The 13,918-nt window shown below is 36.6% G+C and overlaps 1 protein-coding gene across 1 annotated transcript; it reads right to left on the bottom strand.

Moving 5' to 3' along the window:
* Positions 1-3,511: 3,511 nt before the first annotated feature.
* Positions 3,512-13,918, bottom strand: tgfbi (transforming growth factor, beta-induced). Its single transcript, XM_056770444.1, has 17 exons — positions 13,772-13,918; positions 13,522-13,620; positions 9,341-9,405; positions 9,092-9,249; positions 8,782-8,946; positions 8,450-8,596; positions 8,218-8,359; positions 7,525-7,737; positions 7,307-7,444; positions 7,084-7,229; positions 6,221-6,357; positions 5,500-5,630; positions 5,217-5,341; positions 4,787-4,889; positions 4,637-4,698; positions 4,465-4,489; positions 3,512-4,293 (listed from the first exon to the last, which is right to left on the bottom strand). Exons 1-17 carry the CDS (start codon positions 13,885-13,887, stop codon positions 4,232-4,234), a joined length of 2,034 nt encoding a protein of 677 aa, XP_056626422.1. The 5' UTR covers positions 13,888-13,918; the 3' UTR covers positions 3,512-4,231.

Here is a 13,918-nt window from a genome sequence, read left to right as displayed (position 1 = left end):
TTTTCTGCCTGTTTACATAGTTATGTTTGGTAAAATAGGTCTGTATTACTTCAACAAAGGCTTTTGTGCTTATTTCGTGTTCATTGTCTGTTTATGTAATAATTAGATTCATAATATAGACAACAAACAGTCTAATTTGGGTACAGCGTGTAAACAGAAAAAAAAACAGGCGGAAGGATACAACTGGTTACTATGTTTTGGTTGGGCCGTCTTGTAGCTGCACTACGGTCACGTGACGTCACGAGAGTTGGCTCCACTCTGTCTGGCTTTTAAAACTTCACTGTTCGTGCAGCCAATAGAGAGCAAGTTGCGCGGTGCTCGCTTTCTCGCGCTTACACTCGAGCTCACATTCAAATTCATTAGTTTGCCCATTTAGATGAGGTGAGGAATATTAAAAATATGGGCATAACCTATCCATCTGACTGCCTCTCTGAGTTGCAACATGTAAATCAGGATGCGTAATTGTTGAAAGCTCACAAGAAATCACGTTCGTTCTTTAAATAGTAACACACAAAATACGCTAAAAATGGGTGCTGTATCTAAAAGTTTTGTTGTACTTGTTTGTTTTTCTTTTGTCATCACATCATCATCATCAAGGTTCGTAAGGTCGTACAAACCTGCAATGCTCCTCATGGTGGAATATGCCGACACATCCTAAAGTGACCACCAGGGGTCAGTCTTTCTCTTTAACACACCTAGTTTTGAATGACAAAATTCTATTAATGCCTCTCAATTGATATAAGTTATAACCTACCTATAAGTGCCTACCATACATTTCAGATAACAACAAGATGCAATATCGTTCTTTACATTTCACCTCACGTAATACATTTGAACTGTCTGACGGCACCAAAAAAAGACACCTACTGTAACCAGAAGTACCAGAGACCAGCTGGTATTAACCAAACAATTAGTGCAAAGTATAACAACAAGATGTTTTTAATTAAGTTTGATGTCATTTAGTTCTACATTTTCCACAAGAATTTTCACCTTCATTTTCTGGTCCTCACAGATTCTGTTCACACAACCTTTCACAAACTGTGAAGTTTATGAAAACAGGAAACCGGGTTCCCACTGGGTGTCCTACATGTGATATAAGGGAGCCATTGTCAGTCAAGCCCACACAGCAAAAGGGCAAATCAGAGGCCAACGTATAGAGCAGGTCATACATGCTGTCAAAGTCATCCACCCAGAGCCCAAAACATATGTGTCTGACTCAGCTCAGATCTTTTTTCTTTTTCATGCCACTCTTTCGTGTAAAACTGTAAAACATGATATTACTGTAAACACCTCTGAAATAAGCACAGGCTTCACTCTTTCTTAAAAGAACAGCTGCATGCAATATAAAGACTTAATCTGAATCTTATGACTGCATGAAATTAATTAATGTTTGAATCAGACTTCATTGTGCATTTGCAAGTCCCCAAACATCCCTCCAAACATACTAGGTACTCTCTGCTGGAGAGTGCTTTCCAGGACAGTTGTAGGCTTTTGATATGAAGCGAATGAAAAAGCACATTGTATTAGGGCGTTAATGGCTGCACATGTGTTTCACATTAGATGGGTGCTTCACACAAAAAGACATCTTACAATAGCCATATGTACTGTGGAGACACAGTTTTGATGAAGTAGCTATACAGATGTAAAGCAACTTTGTTCAACTAAAGCAGAATCACTATTGATTTTGCCCGATTTATCAGAAGTGTATTTGAAGGTCAATTTGCCTTGTCAAGTGATAGTTCACCCAAAAATGAAAATTTTGTCATCATTTATTCACCCTTTTGTCATTTCAAACCTGTATGACTTTCGGTTTTCCGCAGAGTGCTAAAGAAGATATTTTGAAGAAAGTTGTTAACCGGACAGCAGCGGCACCGATTCCCTTCTGTTGTATGGAAACAATTCCTTTGCAAATGAATGGGTGCTGGTTAACAACATTCTTCAAAATATCTTCTTCAGAGGTGTTCTGCAGAGGAATGAAAGTCATACAGGTTTGAAATGACGAGTGAGGGGTGAGTAAATGATGGCAGAATTCTCATTTTTGAGTGAACTATCACTTTAAACACCCAGTGAAATTATAAATGACTATTCTTATTTTTTCATGAAAAATTGCAGCTTTTATAGTTAATAGCTTATCAATGTGTTTTTTTTATTCACGTAGCCTCATAATTCGCTTAAGTACCGTAAACTTCTGTCAGTCTGCTGCCAGTTTAATTTCAAGATCATTGCAACAGTTCTTTTCAATCAATTCGCAGTGAATAACCAGGCCACGCCCTCTAATATTCTCCTTTGAAATTCCTTTTTACTTGGAAATTTGTCAGAATACGGAATTTAAACAGTCACAACTTCTGGTTCACCGGCACTTTTAGAACAATTTTTCTGTGTTAATGATAAAAGAGGACATAAATTGGATGATAAATTAAGGACTACAGTCTAATATTAAATAAAAATGTATATTTGACTTGGCATTCATTTGGGCTGGTTCAGTCATTTTCACTATTCAGCAGCTGTTTCAGAGAGGAGACAGTTTTTTCAGTATCTTCCAGCACACTGACCTTTGATTTCTGTAATAACTAAACTAACAGACTGGAAAACTGAGAGAGTTTGGCAGTCTATCAGCAGTCTCCAGCCTCACTAAAACTCAATCCCCTCTATGACAAACAACCGTCTACCAGTGTCTCGGTCGGCGAGCAAAACGCTGTTGAGTGTTTCATTCAGTTCTCTTTCAGTTGAGAGAGGGCACATATGTTTCTCTGTTGGGCACCTTGAGACATCCGGGCTCTGGACGCCAAACAGGCTCTGTTTGCCATCCTCAACTGTTTGCAGCATGTAACTGTGGTGATATAACAAGCGCAGTAAAGCAACATGGCAGTTTTAAACAACAAGCATTTTTCCATATGAGGTCATTAAGGAAGAGTAAACCAAACCCTTGCATAGCACCAGTGATTGCTAACTGGTGGGTCACAGCCAAAAATGGGTCGCAGGACATCTTATTTCCGAAAACTATAAATTAAACTATTCAAGATGAAAGTAATTACATCCCAGACTACTAGAAATATAGACTCACTAGACATTAAGATTTTAGCACATTTTTGTTTACTCTTGAATGATAAACATTTATACTGTGTGGGTTCGCCTCTTAAGGTCCTGTGTGTGGGTACTTAAAGAGATATTTCAGCAAAAATGGTGATCATGAATTCTTTTGTTTTTGAGCCTTTTTGAAACACAAAAGAAGATATTTTGAGAAATTTCTAAGAGGTTTTGTGGCCATACAATGGAAGTTAATGGGGATCAATGTTGCTTGGCTACCAACATTCTTCAAAATGTCATTTTTGTGTTCTGCGGAAGAAAGAAACTCATGCAGGTTTTAAATTAAATGAGGGTTAGGAAATGATAACATCATTTTTGGGTAAACTATCCCTTTAAAAAGTAGTAGCAAAATAAGCTTTTCAGTGAGAAAGAAACATGGAGAAATATGTAATCATGCATAATAAATGAATGGGACTAAGAACTCTTTAAATTATCATCTGAACGAGACGTTTAATTGCACACATAATAATAACCACATTATGAAAATCCACCACATTATAAAATCAGCTCAGTGAACAGACAAATTGGTTTGTAACACCAGAGCAAGACTGAGTAAACTACATTCAAGGCCATTGACTAGGTATATGTAAACAAATGTGGCTACAAAACGATCATTTTATTATGAAATGTGCAGAAGAGACCTTTGGGTCCTCACAAAATATCTTTGGTAAAGTATACAACAAATAATCTGCAGAGGTTACATATCACCAGGATTTACATTATAGGAAGACATTCCAGCTCAAACCATGCAAACATTCTACAGGCATATCAAATACTCATTAATAAAAAAAAAACTTGATGAAATACAAAATGACAACAAGATGTTAAACAAAAACCATTAACATGAACCAACCACCTAATCCAGATAATATAGCATGAAATTCATAAGTCGAATATCCAAAACATATGAAGTGCCATAGCTAACTGCTGTCATGAATATGTCATAAAGATTTAAAAACACTGCTTTCCATCCAAGGGTCTTTGGCTTTTGACTTAATTCCTATCCATTTTCAGCTCTTTGTTTTTTTGTTGACTGGATTTTTACAGTCTTTGAACAATCTCTCCACTGCGTAAAATAAGACTAAAAACTTGATATTTGCATCCTCTTAAAGTGGAGAAGATCAAAATGGACTATTCCACACATTTACTGGACACGGGACATTATTCTGTTGCTCTTACTTCTTCGAATCTTTTGGAAGAGATCTTCTGTAATGTGACAAGAAATAAAGAATGAATAACAGTATCATATCCAAAAATATATTCAACAAAACGATTTGAGACTTTACAAATAAATAATAAACCAGAAACTGTAGGCTATTGCATTTTTGTAGAAAGAAACTACAACTGATTCTTTGTAAGTTAGTAAACGATACATACCACTTCTTATACCCTCGGATCCAACCTGGGATTGAAAATGGTAAAGAAGTTACATTTTGTTTACATATTGCCATTGACAATTAAAACTCTTTTATAAAAAATATATAAATTGTTAACATAAAAGCAAGCAAATTTTTTTTTCTTATCTATAGAAAAAATAGGCATGACTAACCTTAAGAGAAGGAGCCCGTATGATCTCAGACGTGTCAGCTTGGTCACTTGCAACCTTGGGAGCTAAAAGTGAATTTCACATGATGTTTTTATGACGTTTTGAAATAAATTTTGTTAAAGCCAAAATGTTGGAAGTAAATGAAGGACTTACGCAGTGGCTTTACGATTGTATCAAGGGCATGTACAACCCCATTGGTGGCCATCAAATCACTCTCAACAACAGGCAGTCTGTTGACGTACATGGTGGAGTTACGCTGAAAGAGAAAAACATTTATAAATTCACATTTATAAAATGAGAATAGTTTAAAGAAACAGTTTAACAAAAAATTACGTTCATCACATTTTGCCAGTCTGTGGTAACTGTTATCTGTCATAATTTTTTAACAATAATGTTGTATATTGAACAACACAAGGGTATGAAATGATGTTTGGAGTGAATTATAAAGGCATTGAAATAAATCATCTTCCATTGTCTATACCTCTTGAACAAGGGTTAATACCTTTAAATTCTACAAAAATAAACAAATCTTTTTCACCCGACATACACTAAAATGATATTAAAGGCATTATTGAGTTCTGACCGTGCCTAACTCCAGCTTATCTCCTGCAAGAGGCTTCAGTCTGGTGTGTGAGGTAACTGCACCGCTGACCAGAAACTCATCCCCAATGTGATATTTCAGAAGGTTGGCCAATTCCTTGGGATCTCCTATGTACAACATCACAGGAATACAACAGATGTACTGTAAGCAATTCCAATAAACATTTTGACAACATTCCCGTAGCAACAAATCCAACCATTTGTGCCCAAACATCTGCTTTTCTAAAACACATTTTGTTACGGGAGCAATTGTTGGAAGTCAGTACTCATGAGTTTGTTGAGGTCAGCTTGGGGCATTGCACTGAAGGCAGCGTTGGTGGGGGCAAAGAAAGTGTAGGTCCCTTTTTTGTTCAGGAGCTCTGTCAGGCCTGCTCTCTGAATGGCGCCGACCAGGGTGCTGTACGGATGAAAGTTCATTCAACTATATGATTAGAGGTATATACCCAAGCTATAAAAACAGCACTACTAACAGCTCAAATTCCACTCAGACTATTAAATATCTGATGAACACTTAGCCTCAAGTTAGAACATGCAATGTGGTGATTATGAAAATTGGTTTTGAGAGGTTTTCGAGAGGTCTTTGAATGTGGATGAGAAACATCAGATGCATAATCCATTTCAATAAGCTTATGAAAACATTAACACGGTTTTATGGGGCATTTTTAAATAAAGATGTTATCTATTTTACACATTAAAAAATCTCATAAAAAATAGGTTATTTTCCCGCAGCTAGTAAAATAATGTAATTTTTTTTGTTTTACATTTCTTGAAAATTAGACATTTTTTACTGTATTTTAAAAACAATTCTGTACATAATAACAGTAAAATTCTGTTAAATTAAAGCGTTTTTTTACAGTGTACTGTATGTTTTGTAAAGATTATGCTCTTCTATTTTTTTATATTCTTTTAGACACTCACAAGAACCTCTAGGCCACGTTTAACACTGAACAGTAAAGACTTGTATTTCTAAGGATATTGCCTTCTCACCTAAACCGATCATCTGCTTTTAGGACGTCCATAACGGTTCCCATTGGGGGCGTCAGGACCTTATCAACGGTGAACATAGTTGCATAGCGGCCATTTTTGTCATGGGCGGCAATGCAGGAATTTTCAATGCACAGGTTCTGTAAAGTCCATGCAAGTGACATGGTTACTGGTTGAGAAGATCAGCAAAGTTGTTTAAAGACTATTTTTTCTCACAAGTCTGATGTACAAAGAAGGAAAAATGAAAAAGTTAAGGTGATCCAAAGGAGAGGTTTCCGGTGGTCTGTGAATATCATTACAAAGCAGAAATTTGAGAACTCACAGAACTGAGTAATGCTTACCGCCAGCTACAACATGACTGGAAATAAAATTGTGACTCATTTGAGGGATTGGAAAAGGAAATGTAAAAATTCCCCTCCTCACTATTGTCATGAAAATGTTTTAATGTTAAAGGAGGCATGAATTAAAATCACAATTTTAATCCAAGCTTTTGTTGAAATGCCCTTGTTACTGCGATAACATCTGTTATTGACACCAGGCCCGGCGAACACCAGGTCCTGGAAAGCACCTATCTATGACGGTCGAAAACCACCTCCACAGAAAAATTTCAACAACTACTTCTCTAGCCCCACCCACTAACCCAATAAAAACCAGCGTTTGCAGAGCTGGCCTCAAATCCTGGGTAGAAAATACCCTATTACTTATGGATATTGATGTTTTTGGATGTTTAAACCACGCAATCGTCATAAGTAGACCTTATATAACAGTATAAAACAATAAACAAGCCCAGTGCATCAGACCTTTAAACTGTTTTCCTGTGGCTTGGGTTCATTAAATTACATAAGCATGCATACTTCAACACTTACATTTCTGTACACAAACACTCTAAGCTTCAATCCACCAAGTGTCTCCAACTCTTGCCCGTGGTAAAGGCTTTTGGAGGAAAGCTTCCCCTTGAGAATGTGGTTCCTCATCAGTTTCTTCATGTCAGGTGTCATTGTTAAGCTCTTGCCTACACACAAATCAATTATTATTAGTACAAATACGATTCCCTGTTACAGTTTTGAAAAGAATATAAGGTGATCCAACCATTAAATGCATCATTCAGGGGGGCTAACAGTGTCACAGCCTCCGAGCCTATGAGGTGATCATTAAGACCAGCGTTGGTTAAAAGTTTTGAGGCTGTGGTAACAACTGATCCTTCTGCAAGCTCCAGTAGGGTCTTGGCTGGTGATAGAGAAGCAAGGTAAGTTAACTTGGTTTAACATCCACAGCTTTTTAAAAACAGTGACTGATTTAAAGATCACCTGAATCTGGAATTAGGAGTTCGCTGATGTAGTGAATGACTCCATTGGTTCCAAGTTTATCTTTTTCTGTGATGATGGCTTTGCCGTTGAGGGTCATTTGATTTCCATCACAACCGACCTCAAGGACAGTGCCCTGCAAGGTCTCCAGAGGTGATCCAGACACAATGGACTCAGAGCAGTGCAGGTTTTTCAGAATGTGGTAATTCAGCATATCTAAATTTGATATGGATTGTGTTATTATGACTGGGAAAACTAAGCTCAAAAATACAAATGATGAAATGCTTTGAAGCTAAGTTACATCTCTGGTCATCTTGTGTATAATTCGTTAGTGAATGCTAATTATGTAAAAAAATATGTAATTGTGTTTGTAATATATTATGAAAATGAAATAAGTAGAGATGCACCAATATATTGGCCAAGAATAGGTATCTGTTTTCACACAGACGATGATCAGGGCCAATATATCCTGTCAATCAACGAGAACAGGAAAATGCAATGATTTGTGCTCGGTTTAGAAAATGTTAAGAAACCAGTTTGATGTTCAATAGTCTTAATATGAATTAAAAACATTCAGAAAGTTAAGAAATAATAATTTATTCTTCAGAATCGGTATTGGCAGATATCAAACAAGTTAGCTCCGCCCCTCAAATTTCTTACTTTCTGGCTCTCTAGTCTACCTTATAGCGAAAATACCTTTAAGAGCAACTGGGTCTCCCAAAATTCTGGTCAGCGTGTCTGGAGGAATCTTCTTGAAGGCTTCATTGGTCGGAGCAAAGATTGTGTAAGAGCCCTGATTCTCCAACAAACTGGTAAGACCTCCTGCTTCAATGGCATCCTGGATTATAAAGAAACATTGAGAATAAAAGTTGAATGCATGTTAAATCAGCAAAACTCCTCCACCTCCCCCATTAAATAAGAGATGTACCCGCAGAGTCTCCAGTTCATCATCTGTGTCAATCATAGAATGGATGTTGTTTGTGATGGCAGTGATTACTCTATCCACAACGTGTACGATTCCATTGGTGGCCTGCTGGTCTGTCTTCACCAGTCTTGCACAGTTGACAGTCACAATCTGCAACAAAACATATGGCCTGAGAAACATTGCTTCATGACTTGCAAATCAATTTGAATAAACACAAGTCAACATGAGATGCTCGAAAGCACTAACCAAATGGAAATTAAACAACATATTTTCGGTGAGAAAATCTAAACAAAGCAGGTTAAAGCAACAGATTGATGGCTGGCTAGTTTACTCACTCCGTTGGAATAGTGGTTGATATGAACATCAAAGTCCTGATACATGGAGGTGAAGGCAGCGCCATGCTTTAGATCATCTGAAGTCAACCGTTTGTTGACCATATGGTAGTGTAGAGTGTTGAGGAGCTCAATGTTGACGTTGCTCACCAGGGCATCCAGAATTTCCTACAGGACATTATGAAATATTTTATGGTTTGCTTAAGCACGTACAATATGCCAGGGTACATAATTTCTAATAATGACTTTGAGAACTGTAATTGGCTAAGAATGAAAAGCTCTTTTCATGTTCTGGCAGATGTTAAAAACTCACAGTGGGAAGTGCAGCCCAAGCCTCATTGCTGGGAGCAAAGAATGTGAAGCTGCCAGGACCTTCAATCTCTTCTTGAAGCATTGCTCTCTCGGAGTACATCTTAGTCGTTGTGGCTCCAACCACACCCAGGGTTTTGTAGATGTTCACCAGAGGTAGAGCTGTGAAAAAAGGGATTATTTACAAGTTTGGGTCGTTTCTTACTTGTAAAAAATAAACTGCTGTTCATTAACCGAGAATCATTATTTTTACCTGCTGGACATCCCTTTTCTCCAATAACCTTCTCATAGCCGGGGCAACACTCATAGCTGATCACCCTGCAAAGTAAAAAAACTGATTTTAAAAAAATGAACAGAATAATAATATCATGACTTTCACTCAATTTTTCTTTCCTTTTTTACTGACAACCGGCCCTATTTTGAGCATTGGTTGCAAAAACCAGGTCAGAACTTGAATGGTAAGTATTTTAGCTTTCAAACGATGCATGGGTTTTCATAATTGATTAAATATTAAAGTAAATCAAAGGTAATAAAACTGCATGGGACCCATGTGACCTGTTCATTTCAAAGAGTTTAAGAATGATTGGAAATGGGAGTTCATTGCATGAAAATCAAGTCTATATTTCTCTCTTTATTAATATGAAGGCTGCGTTGGAAAAAACTAACACAGTACTCATATTCATATTTTATACTGTCTTTTAACTCACGTGGCTTAAGCTACAATGTACATCTTTGTTTTATTTTGTGCCAAGTATTTCCATAATAAATAAGGTTCTATGCTTAAATTGCTCTTAGAGGGTAGTTAAATCTAATTTCCTTGAGTAGCAGAAGAATCCAGAGGTACAGTGCCGGCCAGAGGAAACTCCTGAGGGAGAGCTCGAAGAGCAGCAGTGCCGCCAATATAAATAATGGGAAATTCCGAGGAACCACCAGGCAAAGGTGCAATAAATGTTAGGCTGAAGATTGACACATCTTTTTATGGATGTTTCCTCCTCAGAATTTTTTTTTGATCAATGGCTAATGTAGTTTATAATTTTATACATCAGAATTTTTTCGTTGGAACAAGCCTATGGACAGCAAAAGGTAAGGGAAATCGTTGCTTTTTTGTTTTTATGATAAAACAATTAAATTAAAAGTAAGTTACATGAAAACTAAAATACAAAAGTTCATATTGTCGCATATCCTAACATAACTTTGGATGTGCAAAATCTGTGTTTTTAAGAAAATGGAACAACACACAATATTTTTTACATAAATAAATACTGAGTTGTCAAAGTTGACATGCACTTTTGAATATTTGTTGTAAATTTGCGAAACCCTGTGATTTATGGCGAAAAATAACAATCACGAAACCTGAATACAAGGTTTAAGAAGGACAGCAACGATATGAGAAAAGACTGCTTGATTCTTTTGGTTTTAAAAGTGTTTAGGTTTTTAATTAATTCCTAAATAATTTAACAACTATTTTACATTCTACAGGAGGTCTAAGTGTTTCAGGAATTTGGATTACTACCTCCCATGGGTTGTTCCATTTCCAACCAATTCCAACAAATTGTTGGCATCTTACAGTGTACAAAAGTAGAAAACCAGAAGGTAAATCTAAACAAAGACAACAATCCTGACATTCAGGGATGAGGTAGACTTGTAAAACACAGCTGGAATGCAGACTGAAATGATTATCAAAACAGATGGTAACTCAACTCCTGTTTGTTCTCTGCCAGCATAAACAAAGATGGTAGTCATGGATTTATGACAAAATAAACAGCTCGCCAGTATAATTTATGTATCGTGCATGTTGACATTTCAAGTGGTGTGACAAGATGTCCCAAGTAAGTATTGTGAAAGTTTTATTACCGCAAATTGTTACTATATTAAGAATATGGAAGGACGGTTGATTCATCATTTTTGGATTTTCTAAAAACTCAGTTTTCGGTTTCACTTCCCAAAATATAAAGGACCCAAAACATGATTCCCTTGAGAACATTTTACAAGAATTAACAGTTTTGGGAACTGGACATAAATTCAACATTTAATACACATTTTTCTAAAACGTATAGTATAAGCATTACCAGTTAACAGTTTTACTGCATATTATAACAGATATTTACTTAAAGACAGAGGAAAGGGTCTTTTGACCAGATGGCAAGTAAAATGAAGGCACTAGAAAGTTATTGGTCTCTCCTCAAGTGACCTGGAAACATCCTGTTCCACAGCACTGACCTTCATGAACCAACCATACAAAGAGTGCAATTGTTCCCACAAAACTATTTCGACCCCAAACCTTCAAACCTGAAAAGAAACTCTATAAATCAAGTCAACTTCAGTCTGACAGAATCCAAAATTCTTTCATGAGTAAGCTACAGACTTTTATCCTATGAGACATTTTCATATACATGAGACAAATAGAAAACTCTTTGGAAACTACTGAATGATTTGTACAGTAGCCTATGTTTTTGGGGATATTAGATCCTCAACAGATTGAAGTAATTTCCTAAACAGATTCAAGCACCCAGAGCAACCCTGACTTCCTCTTTGCATTCTTGAGAATCGCAATAAATGAAAGACTGTTTAAAAATGGGAAGATTTATAAAAAAGTTATTCGCTGTCTCACTTTTAAAATCTCATTCCTGATCAAAGTTTTGAAAGTGGCACCTTTTAACGTTTGAAATCTGAACCAAGAAATCATGTAAAAAACTTCTTAATCCTTATACAAATCTTGTGTAGCAAAAACAATAATGTAATACTAACTAGCATAGAATTATATCCTAACTTGTTTTTTTTAACAGATAAGCATATTAAATACCCCCATAACAGTTTATGTTGATGTTCTACCGACTCTGCCTGAACACCTTATGTAAGCAGCCTAAATTAGTTACATAATATGTCTGTTGTTCTTGCAATTTACCTTTACACACAAACAAACATTCCAGACTGCATGACAAACTCCAGACTCAAACATTATACAGCATAACCATCTTGACCTACTACATGTTTATAAGACACGAAATACAGTCTCTCTCTTTCTCTCTCTCTCACTCTTTCTCCATTTTCCCCCCAAAATTATAAAACTGTTCCAACATACTTGATGAAATTGATGGCGTTTTGTTCCTTATTTCTTCCTTTTTATAAATTTTTGATTTCTCGTTACTATTTCATTGGGATGTTTAGAGTGACGTGACCGTCCCTGCATCATTCAATTTTTCATTAACATCTTCATTTACTATACACTTGTCCTTTTATTTCCATACTATGAAACCTGAAGATGCTGTCCCTCCTCGACCTTCTATGGAATGTTCAATATTCACCAAATAACACTTTTTCCCTCTGGGGGCATTAGGTGGATGTTAGTCATACAGAGCCTCTATTCAACTTGTCATTGAGTTCCAGGTCCTGGCGCATTGGAAAGCTTTGAGTCAGAAAGACAGTCAGATTTGTCACTGTGCAAAATGGTAAGCTATTTTACCCCACAAGGACTGAAACAAATTACCAAGAGACATATGGTAGCCATTACTGCACAGCGCTCATCTAGATGTACTGTCAAGTTGAACTCAAATACCCTATTAACCGTTCCATTGTAAAGCTTTTGGGTGCCAAAAGAAAATTAGTTTTTCGATTTGTTGAAGGCATTCATTTATCCAGATAAAAAAGAACCTTTAAAGGAAAGACGTTTTTATCAAAGAAAATATTACTTTTTATTGTGGCACAGCCAATAATCAACTTTACACTGCACTACAGTACAGGATGGTTAAACTTATTTCTATTTAGACTTATTTAAGTCAATTTGACTGTTTAAAAAGTCAAGGTCTTTACCCATAATTAGTCAGACGATTACCTCTCTCTCATATTTTAGTTCTGTTAACTTAGAAAACAGTTCGGTAAAGTTGAGACTTTACAGGCAGCTGCGAGTTGTTATACTGAGAGTTTTAAGCCTGTCCACAGAGATTATTATGCTAAAGTTTTAAGAAACACATTGGCTTAAATATATTAACACTTTTACAAGAACTTTCTTCTGAGCAATCCAATATGTTGGGAAAATACTGTACTTAACCAAATGAGTCTACACAGTGACCCAGAAGCCCTAAAATCTGTACTACTGTACCAGTGTACTATTCCTTACTTTTTACAACTGTTCTTTAAACCACACAGACAAACTAAAACATTAAGAACTGACTCAAAACAGTCCAATGTCAATTTCGGTCATTCATTATATGGTGACCAATCAGGACAAATTACAGTAAATTGAATTTTAAAAGGTGATTGCAATCTTTAAAATTTCCAGTGAATTTATTGTTAATTATCAACTTGAAATTTGTATGTGGCTAAAGAGTCTCTCATCTGCGAATGAACAGAGAGATGCCATAGCTCACACTGACAGACAGACACTTATGCATAGATATGTTTGAATAGGCTATGCAGATATCTGCGGTAACTCACGTTGGTTTGCCGCATATTTTGCGGTGATACCATTGCTTGCAGTTGGTGAAATACTTCTTATCCGTTCCCTGCATCTTCTGCATAGCGCAAACATTTGGGCTGCAAAAAACAAATGCAAATGTTAACGTCCCATTCATTGACTAAACGTCAGCGGGCTTCATGCATTCTGCATAACTGCAGAAATAGTGAAACTTTTCAATAACTGTTCACGCTCGAGTCCCAGTTTCTCTTTGTAAAATGTGGTCTTTACCCATGGGCTCTTCCACGAATTTTGCTGTGCTGAAGAACCGCCTGGTACGGGGATTTTGCGGCAAAAACGGTCGCGATGAAAGTGATGGCCAAAGCGAAAAGAGTTAAGCGCTTCATCTCGGATCTCCACGAGCACTCAGACCAGGGC

This window comes from Triplophysa dalaica, chromosome 16 (assembly GCF_015846415.1).
Source record: "Triplophysa dalaica isolate WHDGS20190420 chromosome 16, ASM1584641v1, whole genome shotgun sequence".
NCBI classification, from domain to species: Eukaryota; Metazoa; Chordata; class Actinopteri; order Cypriniformes; family Nemacheilidae; genus Triplophysa; species Triplophysa dalaica.
This window is presented reverse-complemented; position numbering and strand designations above follow the sequence as displayed.

Coding starts and splice junctions, on each gene's coding strand:
- tgfbi (XM_056770444.1), bottom strand. CDS start 13,887: ATGAAGCGCTTAACTCTTTTCGCTTTGGCCATCACTTTCATCGCGACC. Junction 6,358..7,083: donor GAGTGTTTGTGTACAGAAAT/GTAAGTGTTGAA, acceptor TGGACTTTACAG/AACCTGTGCATTGAAAATTC. Junction 5,631..6,220: donor AAAGCAGATGATCGGTTTAG/GTGAGAAGGCAA, acceptor TCATCCGTACAG/CACCCTGGTCGGCGCCATTC.